Source organism: Monomorium pharaonis, chromosome 6 (genome assembly GCF_013373865.1).
Source record: "Monomorium pharaonis isolate MP-MQ-018 chromosome 6, ASM1337386v2, whole genome shotgun sequence".
Lineage (NCBI taxonomy): Eukaryota > Metazoa > Arthropoda > Insecta > Hymenoptera > Formicidae > Monomorium > Monomorium pharaonis.
In genome coordinates, this window is record NC_050472.1 from 21,966,033 (window position 1) to 21,979,248 (window position 13,216).

The 13,216-nt window shown below is 24.9% G+C and overlaps 1 protein-coding gene across 1 annotated transcript in view; it reads left to right on the forward strand.

Annotated features, from left to right (window-relative positions):
* LOC105832556 (tachykinin-like peptides receptor 86C) overlaps window positions 1–11,032 on the forward strand; it is a 43,102-nt gene extending 32,070 nt beyond the window's left edge. The window contains exons 5-8 of the mRNA XM_012673631.3: window positions 1,069–1,219; window positions 2,744–2,940; window positions 6,365–6,492; window positions 10,522–11,032. Coding sequence (XP_012529085.1) covers window positions 1,069–1,219; window positions 2,744–2,940; window positions 6,365–6,492; window positions 10,522–10,649 — 604 coding nt within the window. The 3' untranslated portion in view covers window positions 10,650–11,032. The remainder of the gene's footprint in view (window positions 1–1,068; window positions 1,220–2,743; window positions 2,941–6,364; window positions 6,493–10,521) is intronic.
* Window positions 11,033–13,216: the final 2,184 nt, after the last annotated feature.

A 13,216-nucleotide genomic window follows, 5' to 3' on the forward strand; every position in this document is an offset into this window, starting at 1 on the left:
ATTCAGGAGAACAGTTTGCATAAATCACGTAGGCAAAGTTTAGATGTGTATTCGAGGTTTTCATTTGTCGAATAGTCCAGAACTTACTGTCGTTAGTGCGGTATACTCTCCTCTTACGAAGAACATCGCGCAACGTTGAAGTTTACAGAGAATACCTCTGTTTCTACATATCTACGAAGTAGCTCCAAGTTGAGCTTATTTAACAACGGATGTAACAATATCACTGATCTGATAGTATATAATAGGATAATTTAAAACACCCAAACTCGCCAAGGAGTGACGTACAGTTCTGTATACACGAAAATGGAATTTCAGTTTTGCATAGATTCTATCTATATCACAAATACCAAGTAATCTCACGAAAGGGTCTTTTTACGTGCAATTTAACTTATCTAATGATTCTGATTGCCACGTCGACTCTTGGGACTCGAAATTGAAACTTCAATCGAAAGTGTTTGGATAAAGAGCAAGATCGAAATTGTGTTCTTCCACCTACACCAGAAACCATTTACACCAGAAACACGATCCTCATAATATTTCGATCAAGAAAAAAAAACTAATGATTAATGTAATGTTCAATTTAATCTTGTATCAAACGCCATGGTTACATAGTATACTAAAACTTTTTTAATATAACTTCCCGATCAAGCCTATTTCTTGAGAAGAACAAAAAATTGTCGGTTCAAACTACTGAATAAATAACTGATCTTTGAAAAAAAAATTGAATTGCCTTAATCCTTACATAAAAATTTTTAGTTACTATTGCTATGACAGTAACTGAAACAATTTATAACCCACTTTCTCCATATAATATATAATATTATTTCAAAGTGAATATAATGTTTATGACAACTATTATACTATAATAACTATGTTGTGCTCTATATTGCACGTTAAACTCTCAAACACGTCTCAATTAATAAAAACGGATTTCCTGCCTCCTTTCTTGAGTAATCGTTCAACCACGTGTATCTTATGAAACAAGTTTTAATAAAACTTGGTGTAATAAGTCTCTTAGCATTAATCTCGGTATCCTTTATGGTTTTACATAAATCATTTGTTCTACAGCTACAATCTCCTATTCCTCACTGTAACATATCTAGTTCCCATGTCAGTGATGGCTGTCTGTTACACGGGTATGGGACGAAAGTTATGGGGGTCAAAGTCGATTGGTGAACTTACGCATTATCAGAAAGAATCTATGAAATCTAAACGCAAGGTACGTTGTTAAATACTCCCATATTTATCATCAAAATAATATTTTACAATATATTGACATAAGTAATGGACAGAACGTGTCGATAAATAATTGCAATATATTGAAATTTAAAATAAATGTTTTCTTATATATTACTGTAATAAATCAAATTTTCCAAAATCTTCAAGAAAACAAAAATGTATATTATTAACAAATTCTGAAAAATAGCCAAAAATAAAAAATTCAGAAAATCTTTTGTTTAAATATTTAGAGAAAATACAAGGAAATTATAATAGGAAATTTTTATACTTGAATTATCCGAAAATCTCAAAATGTGCTTTTATAAAGTAGGTCATTACATTATGATTATAAAGACAATTTGCAATTTTACCTAGAATTCATTTACATGCAAATTAAATGTTTTTACAGTTATCTATTTAAATATCAAGAGATACTTTTGATATTTGAAACATGAATAAGCTATTTATACTTATTTTTGGCTGGCTTCCAGTGAAAATCTGATTTGGTGAAAATCTGATTCACATCGATTAATTTAACGGAGACTTTATTAAATTCACATTTTAACATTAATTTTATCTAATTTGATTTTTTTTTCTTCAATAATCAATTTTTTACACTATGACGTGTACACTATTTTTTTTAATGAATCCTTGGTAATTTGATCTAAGTTTTATCTTTGAGACTCCACTATTTCACCGTCGAATGTAGAAACGGTTGAATTATTGTTTTATTTTTTGGACTTAGCCACTATCATTTTTTATTGCGTTTATTTTGTACATATTATTTTATTCCTGACAAGCTATTTATAACATTTTCATTTAAACGTACTCACGATGTAGCCATATATTTATTTTGATTTATATTTATTTATTATTCTCCGACTTTGTACACAATAATAGACTTGTGCACAATAACAGTCAATTTTTTATCATGTTAAATTATTAAGTTATTTTATATTTACGACTGAAGATGACTTATTAAAGTCGAAATATCTCGTTTGAGATCGTTCGTGATTTTATTTTAATTGTATCTAATAAACTATTTTTACTTATTGCTGGATCTAAATCTAGCTCGTTTTTTTACTTTTGTTTTTACATTTGATTGCTATTTACTTGTTATATTTTACATTAGACTTTACCTTCCTTACTCACTATCTTTGACACAGCGTCAAATTAGTAACTACTTCCAAACGCAACATGAACATTAAAACTTAAACTTGAAGACAGGATCCTTATTAAGTACTTCTTAGTGTCGGTCAACAGAGTATATTACAGTAGATATTATTAAATATAACTTTCAGAATTAAGTGTAAACTATTACTACTGCTAATTGTAATTAATGCTTGTTGCAAATATCATCTTTATGCAATTACAGAAAATATTTGTTAAATTTAGAAATGTAATCATTATTTAAAGTAATCCGTACTCAATCTTAAATTCATAAAAATGTCTACAAACTACTCTTGAAAGAGATAATAAGTTTTAATTCTCATTTTTTTCTTTTTAATATTAACTTGTGTTGCAGGTTGTAAAGATGTTCATTATCGTGGTGACAATATTTGCAGTGTGCTGGTTGCCATATCAGGGATTTTTTATTTTTGTGTATCATCATCGTCATTTCGCAGAAAGCAGTTACGTGCAACACGTATATTTAAGTTTTTACTGGCTCGCTATGTCCAACTCTATGGTAAATCCAATCATATATTACTGGATGAACAACAGGTATTGCATTATCTTTTATATATAAATTATCATGGTTCGACAAAAAACTACAAATTATTTGACAAAAATATTTTATATATAAATTTCGTGTATCTTTAAATAAAATTTTAGACTATATATAATTGGTGAGATTTTCATTTTACATGCATGCATTTTAATGTACACGTATGTACAGTTTAATACAAACACACACACACACACACACACACACATATACACAAAAAATTCTCTCTATCTTAAATTCTAACATTATAAGTTATACATGGATTTAAAGTAAGTTTAACGGTAAAGAAGATTAAAAGATCCGTTAATAAATTTATAATATTCATTATATAACAAGTTTAATAAAATTATTAAAAATATTAAAAATCTAGGAAGTATAGATTTTGTACACAAATTTCATCCAAACATCCGATTACACGTAACATTTTTGTAATAATTACCCCAAAACGCAAGAATTAATTTATTTTATTTTAAAAGTATCAATTAAACGCACAATAAAAAGTTTATATCACGAATAAAATATAATACGATTACAATAAAATTAACAGCACGGCATGGCATGCAAAAAAGTGTACGCTCGATGAGTTTTTATGTTAGCATTGAACTGATTGAATTCCAGTTTCATGCATTAAGTGAGATTTACGTAAATCCTTGTAATATCCGATCAAGCATAATACTTTGAAAAATTGGACAACTCTCGGGATTATATCAATAGTCTCCGACAATTTAAAGGGATAAAGACGATCTCAAGATTAACGTTATCAAAAACATTATTTTGACAACAAACTTTATTTTGAAACTTCATTGAAAACTTTTACGTAGAATTAAACGACATTATTCCGAATTAATATTGTTCCGAAGTAAAAAAATTATTAGTTATAAATTAAAAAATATGTATTTAGTATATCTTTTTTATACAAATAATTTAGTTTATACTCTCTTCTAAATTATGTAAAAATTCTTTTATATAATAATTACCTCTGTACAGTTACGACTTGTAATAATTACAGGCTTACACAAAATTTTAATAGTTTGGGTCATTCGGCGGTTTTGTAACGGCATTTGCTAATCAATAATGCGAGAGCATCGATTCCTCGGTTAACCACAGAGAGTTTCAGTTTACATTCTAATTATACATTTCTACGTTCGCGTATCGATTCTCGACAGTCTAACTTCATCCTCCGACGTTCCATCGTTTAAGTTCCTTCACTCTGAAAATTGATCATGTCTGACAGACGCAATCTGATCAGCTATCTTTTTTATTGCACCCCAAAGAATTCTTATTATTACCATCTGCTGTCACTTACACGATCTTAGACGACTCTAGACATTTGAGAATCTTTCACGTCAATGATTAGTTACATTTAGTGTTACATTTATGGTAAAATATTATATCTGTGAACACTCAAGAAAAACAAATAAAAATTTCTATTTTATCTTTTTTTAGAAAATAATGTAAAATGATCATAAAATGTGTAATCTATATTTCAATTACATTTACTTACAATTTTATTAATTTAAAAAATAATATCTATTCTTTCATAAGCCTAAAGAGATTTATTTTGACAATAAAAAATTTATTTCAGTAAACTGCGTCAATGAATACATATTCCTGAGATTTAGTATCTTGTGTCACCGAGACAAATTGATTAAATTCAACATCTGACATCTATGAAAGCATAATAATATCGTGCACAATATTTGCATTCCCCGTTATTGTATACTCAAGGATCACTTCACAGTTGCTGCAATGCATCGGAGAATACACAACTCAATTATTATTCTATTAAAATGATACAACGCAATCGCATAACAATTAGAAATGGACAATGTTGGCGTTGGCATAATAAAATGTCATTATTTGGTACGATAAAATGTATATTTTCTGACGTTTTACTGCCTGATTGATTAATAAATTATTCTGCATACTAAATACATGAATTTTACGTAATAGTAATTAATATTCTTTAAATTTGCAAAAGCAATCAAATAAATAATAAACTACATAATACTAAGAGATTTATAAAGTTGTTTTTTTAATAATAATTTTATATTCATTTATTAGTGTATAAAAAATATAATAAATTTAATAATTTTATGTGTATATTAACTTTCAAATATGTTAATAAAAATAAATTATGTTTTAAGTAGAATTAATAATATCACAATAATATTTTAAAACCATATAATAAAATAATGAATAAATAATAACTAATTTAATAAACTTTGATTGTATATAAGAAGTTATTGAATATATTAAGTTTCTGATATGAAACATTTTTGTTGTACTCTTTGAAATTAATTAAATCTTATAAATTGCTTTCTTAATACCAATAAACACTCTTTTTCTTAAGAATTTAATCAGTGATTTTCAAATAATAATATTATTTGTTAATAATTATTCTTTTATATATATTTTTTAATCCTCTTTTTAGCTAATCTGTAATAAAGTATTCGAAATTAAATTTAAAAAAATGTAATATTTTGAAAAAAATTAAAAGAAGTAATAGGTTTTGACTAATTAATTGCTTCCATAACACTTATTACAATTCTACACAGCATGTCTACATATTATCTACTTAAAAAAGCAGAATTCTGTTATACCTCTCTAAGTATTATGAACGACCTGTCGAGACTTCAGCAAGTCGAATAAGAAAACAGATCATTTACCAAGATTATGTCTATGAGAATCAATATATTTTATCGTATTATTGTTTATGATGTTTTCGTCATGTCGATAATTCAAACTGAAATAATTTTTTCTGGTCATTTCTGTAGCGCACGCACACGCACACGCACACACGCACACACACACACACACACACACACACACACACACACACACACACACACAAATTGGAAAATTTATTTTGAAAATAGCTTTAAAAATGTCTACTTTTTACCTATAATTGGTTATATTTAATATCAAAATGGGAAAAATATTAATATTCAGAATAAACATTCAGATATTAATATTAATTAGTATTATAAGATTTACTATATTATCTTGTATTTAGTTCAAGTTATTTTAGTATAGTAAAAATGTTTTAAAGCATAAAAAATTTATATAATAATCTAAAAACAATAGGTCTAAATTATAATAGCAAATACCTATGTTATAAATAAAACATTCCAAGATCTCTTACATATAATTTGAAAGTTTTTTAATTAATTCATCTTTTAAACAAAAAAGTATGAGGATGTTATTATCCAATCTAAGCTCTAAGTCTAAAGTCTAAAGTATTAATCTCGCTTGCGATTGTTTTCTCCAATTTAATTTAAATTTTACTTGTAAGCACGCAGATCTCATTGTCTTACATGGTGATTTAATTAATCAATTTAAGATGTGTTCAAATAGAATATTATTTACAAATATATAGTTACAAATATAATTACGCATCAAACATATTAATTGTTTCAGATTTCGAGTTTACTTTGAATTGGTAATTTGCAAATGCTGCTGCGTGATAGATCGAACAAATGTACAAACCCATGAAACGCAAGAATTGGCGGGGTTTCAACGTTCAGAACTCATACCATGTAATTCAGGTAAGTATAATGCCTCTCTCAGTTGTAAATAATTGACCGACAACGTTTTATTGCATTTTCTTTTTACATTTATATATAACTTTTGTGTGTTACACATAAATGATTAAATTTGGATCGCTTGTTTATGATTTACACGATTATGTTTATGATTTACATGATTATAAATCTGAATTCGGATTTAGCAAAATTAACAAAACATAATGGTAACTTTATACACGAAAAAAAGTTTTAATAATTTTATTTAAGAATAATATGTGTAATTATTTAAGTGTATATTTCTATTGTTAATAAAATTTTTGATAATAAATTGTTTAATATAATTATAATACGTTTGTTTTCTCGTATAATTACATTTGTTACAAGAACACATTAAATCATATTTTATCGACACTAATTTATTGATACAGTTTATTTGACTAGAAGCTGCATATAACAAATTTAAAAAAATCACTGAGTGATTTTCAAAATGCCACGCAATAGAAAATATTGATTCGCCTGGTATCTCGACCAAAATGGACGCAGATATTCTGTCTACAGCTTCAAAAGCTTTTCTAACAGTTTGTTTTTATTCTATCAAAATAGAATATTTTACTTCAAAAGATTTCTGCTATTAATTTTTGCTATTATTTTGCTGTTAATTTCTGTTTATTACACAAATGCCTTATCAGGCATACGTGTAATTTGTCAATGCAAATTTATCAAGGCAAATGAAACTTTGCAGTTGTATAGGATGATCAAGATTTAAATAGCGATATTTTTCAATCGTGTTTACTGCCTTTGAAAATATGACATTTAAACTTTAACTAAAAGGATATTTTTCTCACATCTATTTTTTTACATATTATTCTTAAACTATGATATATATGTATAATTGGTAAAATAACGTGCCAAGAATAATAAATAACAAATTTGACGTTGTAAACTTAATAATTGGAATTTTGAAAAAAACAATTTACAAATAAAATTTTTTAGTATAAGGAGTTCAGAAATTTGCAAATCAAAGTATTATAGCAAGAAAATTCATAAAAAAACAAGTAAAATAATGGTTTGTAAATTTTTATTTTAAATAATCGTTTTTGAGGTATGAAAGATTAAAGCTGGCCAATCACAAACTATATCTAGACAGTCATATTGCCTGTGAGTTGCATATGCAGTAGTAACATTGTGACACATGACATTTAAAGCTTTGATTGACTAGCTTTAAACCCTTATAATTTAATATTTAAAAAACTGTGATTTAAAATAAAAATTTACAAATAAATTTATTATGTATAAATATTTCCTTTAATTTTTTAAAAAATTTCTTGTCATAGTATTCTGATTCACAAATTTCAAGACAATTTGTATATTTGTACAAAAAATTTTTTCTAGAATTTTAATTACGATATTTTGTAACAATAAAATTACCATTTAATTTAAAGAGTATTTCTAAAAACATTTTTTTCAATAATTTTGTCAATAAGATCAATGGTACGTTTAATATGTCGATTCACATTTGTTATCTCATGTCTTCAATATTCGTCTTCAATATATATTTGTGATCATAGCATGTCAAGGCTGGATCACGCGAAGTAGTCGATTCCTTTATCAAAAAATGGACATTTCGTTTGTCAGCTTTTCACTGCTACATTTATTTTTAGCTATAGTGAAGAATCGAACAGCTACATCGGACCGTAAATGTACAGTTTTTTATGACTTGCAATATTACAAAAAATTATGTATGGTTTTGCACTAGGTTTTTTTACAAACACTTTTTCCTGCATTATTTTTAATGAGTATGTTTATATATTTCTTTCAGCTTATAGTTTAAAAATTGTACACAACAAAGTTTTAAAAACTTTTATCTTTTAAATTTAATGTCATATATTCAAAAATCAATGTAAGGATCGTAGTGGTAGTGTATGTGTGTGTGAGCGTAAATAAAATCCAACAACACTATATTATATCAATTTATTGTTTCGCATTTTAACCTAAAAATTATCAAAATTTATATTTAATACTTTACCATTTATGATCATACTTTATTAACTATTTATTTTAATAATACACGATACAAGAGAATTTTCTCTTAAAATTTAGTCTCATAATATGGTAATTGTAAGATAAAGTATGACCTCGAGGACTTTTTAGTAAATTTTTTAGTAAATACTATACTTTTTAGTAAATTTTACTAAAAGTATAGTAAATTTTACTAAAAAATATAGTAAAATTGCTCGAGGTCACACATTATCCTACAATTACCAGATTTTGAAAGTAAATTTTAAGAGAAAATTCTCTCCGTATACAAAGCAAAAGCACAGTTTATTAATTATCTTATTAATTAATTTTCTTTCTCCTCGAAATTATTCTTTTCTTTTTTTATGCTTGAATTTTATTTGGATTATATAAGAAAAGTGATGTTTTTCATACATTACTTACAAAAAAGTATTTCACATACTTTATTTAGCGTGTGATGCGACAAATATATGTTGAAGACTGTTATCATAAAACCTCAGAGGTAACGTGTTTTAAAGTTAGCACGCTATATTTTATGTCAGTACTACTCGCAGAATTTTAGCTTCTAGACATATTGTTTAATCTAATATTCTCAATGTGAAATGGTCTCCGAGTGAATTAAACAAAGCACACAACTATGTTCAGTTTTCTAAAGAGATGCATCAATTCAACTTGATAGTCTAATTTTAAATATCATATATTATAAAATAAATTACAAATACTACATATTATTTGCAATGCACATATACACATTTACTTATTTATATATTATTTATATATAAAATAAATGTATATTTATATAAAGCAAAAAATACCACTAGGAGAATAAATAGAACAATTATGGGTAATATTTGATATTTACTAATTAATTATTTTAATATGTCGATATAATATATTTTTGCAATTATATTCTAATTCTAATTCCTAATTCATGCAGAATAATATTCAATAGTGTTCCAGATGTTTTGTTTCTATATCTGTATTATAAAAATTAAAAAAATTTTTTTATAAATTTTTTAAATTTAAATTGAACTTAAAACAGAACAACTAGGTGTGCATCAATTTTGTGCACCAATTTGGAATTTTCTATTTTCATCATTGCAGTTTACGGTTCAAACGCTATTAGAAAATTTACTTTTAGTATTACAAATACTTGTAATTCGTCAAAAAGTTACATGCGTATAAATAAAATTACACAATTATCTATCTGACCACAAAAAAAATAATAATTTCGGACAACACACAGAGAATATATTTTTATAAATATAATTTTAATTATAAATATATTTTTGAAAAAATTATATTTAATTCTAAAGTGCTACTGTAAGTTTTATTTAGGGGCTAATTCAAGTATTTACTAATTAATAAGTGGCAGTATTAACCATGACTTTGTGTCCACCTAATCTCTTCTTTAATATATAATTATAAACAGATTTGCACTATGTTCTTAATCTCCGATTTTAAGCTGGATAAATATTCAATCAAAATATAATACATAGTTTTAAGTAAACTTTTAATTCATTTTTTTTTAATATACATTGTGTTTTTGTAAAATTATAAATTTGCAAGTGAGTTTGTTTTTTATAAACTAATAAAATATTAAATATGTACAGAAAAATACAAAAAACCAATTTCAACAATTTTAAATAAATTTGCCGATTATTTTTCTAATTGATAGTGGAAAACAAAAATTTTTCAGAATATAATTTCAAGTGGCATACATTTATAAATATATAAATTATTGCATACAAATAATAATATATTAATTTATTTTATTTAAAAAATAGATTAAATTATTTGTTAGTTGAACTTGTTGGTAAAAAGGCAAAAATTAGTTACACCTTTATCTTCACTTTCAATTTAGATATCTTTTTGTAAAATTATAAATAATTCAATTTTTTAATGTATCCAAATTTATTCTCTGCAAAAAAGGAAATTTTTTATAATACATGTTTTAATTCTAAATTGTACAAATGTACATTAATAAATATAATTGATGACAAATATTAAAAATTCGCATTTTTTTGTTTTTAGGTCGTTTTAAATCTACTTCTGTCAGATGGCGACAAAGCGTAGCTGAAAGTCCGGTACAGACCTTTAGAATGAATTCCCGCACAATGTGTGAAAGGCTGCAAACTAAAGAGGACGTTGCTATAATCTGAATTTTAGTTTAATTAAGTTATACTATAAAAACAACGTTTCAGATAATCGTAATATTACCATCTTCATGTTTTACAACGAGCTTTGCCATAAGCAATTATCGAACGTATTCTGAGTGGCCAACAAAAATAAGTTAGTGAGTATAACATTCTTTTTCTTTTAACAGATATTATTTTCTTAATTATAAATAAGACTGACAAAATTGTAACAAAAAAAGTTCGATATTATTTATAATATTCATTACTTAATAATATAATTGTTAACAAATATACGTCTTTCGTATATTTATGATAACATTTCATTCTCTTAGAACTGTTATCATTACATTATGATAACAAATTCTGTATATATTATGAAATAAAGAGGATTTGTTTCCACGAGCAAATCAACCCTGTTTTAATAAAAGAAATTCACTCTTTTCCAATATTGTTTATAAATATTATTATTTGATAATGTATGATACTTGTCACAAATGTGTATTCAAATACAATATTAACATTATATAAAAATAATTTTATTAATTTATGTATGCAATGGATTTCAAATAAACCGTTTAGTTGTCTATTAAATTGCTTTTAAAAATGTCTGCAAACATTTTAATTAACAGACATTTCTTAAGCAATTTCTTATTCTGTTAATTAATGTTATGTCTCATCTTTTCCTGGTTACTTTTTTAGTGTAAAATTATTATTTTATGTTGCGCTATTCTATATGCAAAATTATTAGTCTTATTATCGCGCATAAAAGCTCGTTATAAATTTTGAAGTTTTGGTACGTAGAATTATACTATGTTAAAATATAATGCTAAAAAATAAAATAATTATTTGAGCATTTTATATAGCTTCTAAATAGTGTTTTCCAATTTTCTAATAAAATATTTATGATTAACTCTAAATTAAAGAAAACAATACTAAAAATATTTCAATGTATTTATATGTTATATCACATATGAAAAATGTAATATAATAAATTTATTTCAAGATATATTGGTAATACTGATTATAACTTTTTAAATCTATACCTATCATTATAAAATTATCATTACATTGCATTTCAAGATAGAAATACAGATAGAAAATATTTTAATTATTAATTGGTTGCAAATTACCATATGTAAATTAAATTGAAGATGCAAAATCTAAATTTTGAAAAACTTGATGAGAATTGCATTCACAATGCAGACATACAAACAATGGCTCTACATATTCCAGAAGTGAATGTAATAGCTATATTTATTTATGACGCGATAAGATATAACGCGTATTGAATTAAACCTGATTTTCTTACTGGTCTTCATTATTATTTTAAAGATGATAAACATTCACCTGTAATCATATTCACTGTCAAATGTTCAGACCAAATGGTATGTAATCTGGTATATATAAATCCATTAAAAATAAAAAAGTAGTATATATTAAAAGTATTATGTACTTTTGACAGAAAAAAAACTTAATTCAAATAAATAGTTATTTGAATAGTACTAATATTGTTTATTTGAATCAAGTATCTTTTTCTTTCAGTATAAATATAAATATAAATATAAATCTTAATAAATATTTTTAGAAAACAAAAGAAAAAATAAAACCTTTATTATACTACTAATCATTGTGAATTGTAATTGTATGCGCGCGCGCGTGTGTGAGAGAGAATAAGTTTTAAGAAATGTTAAATAAACTGCTAAATATAAAAATTTTAAGAATATTTATTTATTCATAATGCTTATTTATATAAATATTCTCTATTATTAATAAAAATTTAAATTATAGTCTTTGCAGTTTCTGAGTAATATTACTCCTTCATTAAAGAAATGCTGGAGGCATTTTACCGAGAAAGACATAATTTTTGTATCGTAAAATCTTTTTATTTCTTTTATAAATTTGGAAATTCTTTTCCAGAAAAAAGTATATGCATTATTATCAGTCTATGTTATGCAGTTTATATTAAAAAAATTGTTAATTTGCAGCATTTTTAATCGAATGATCTGAAACTGTCACATTATTGCAATATTTGCTTAATATAAAAGAGCTACAAGTTGTATTTATAAAATTCGAATTCATAAACTGGTAAACAACAAGAACAATGTTGAATTTCAAAAATTTTGATGCTTAATTGAGACGAAATTGTATTACAAAAATTTAGGTTATATGTGTATGAAAAGTCGATAAGTGGAACAATATGAAAAAGAATTTTCTCGACTCGATATGAAGTCCAATTCATAGACTAATATTAATATGTATACTTTAATAATATGAAATAAAATTTTCAAATCTATAAAAAAATACATACGACATCTTGTTAATGATGTATACGAACAGTTCACATTATCGATTCCGATCAAGTTTAAAGAGCACTGCGTTCTTTTAATATCACTCTTCTTTAACCTATTTTTTTGATCGTGAATCAGTGCATTACTTATCTATGCAAATATTATTATACAGTTATTTCCAAGACAATAACATGCTATTTTTATGCTTAGCTATATTAATGAAAATATCATATAAGTAAGATTTAATTTTCCAAAAATACTAAATAAATTCTATTCAAAAAGAGCTTTATTTATAACCAATAA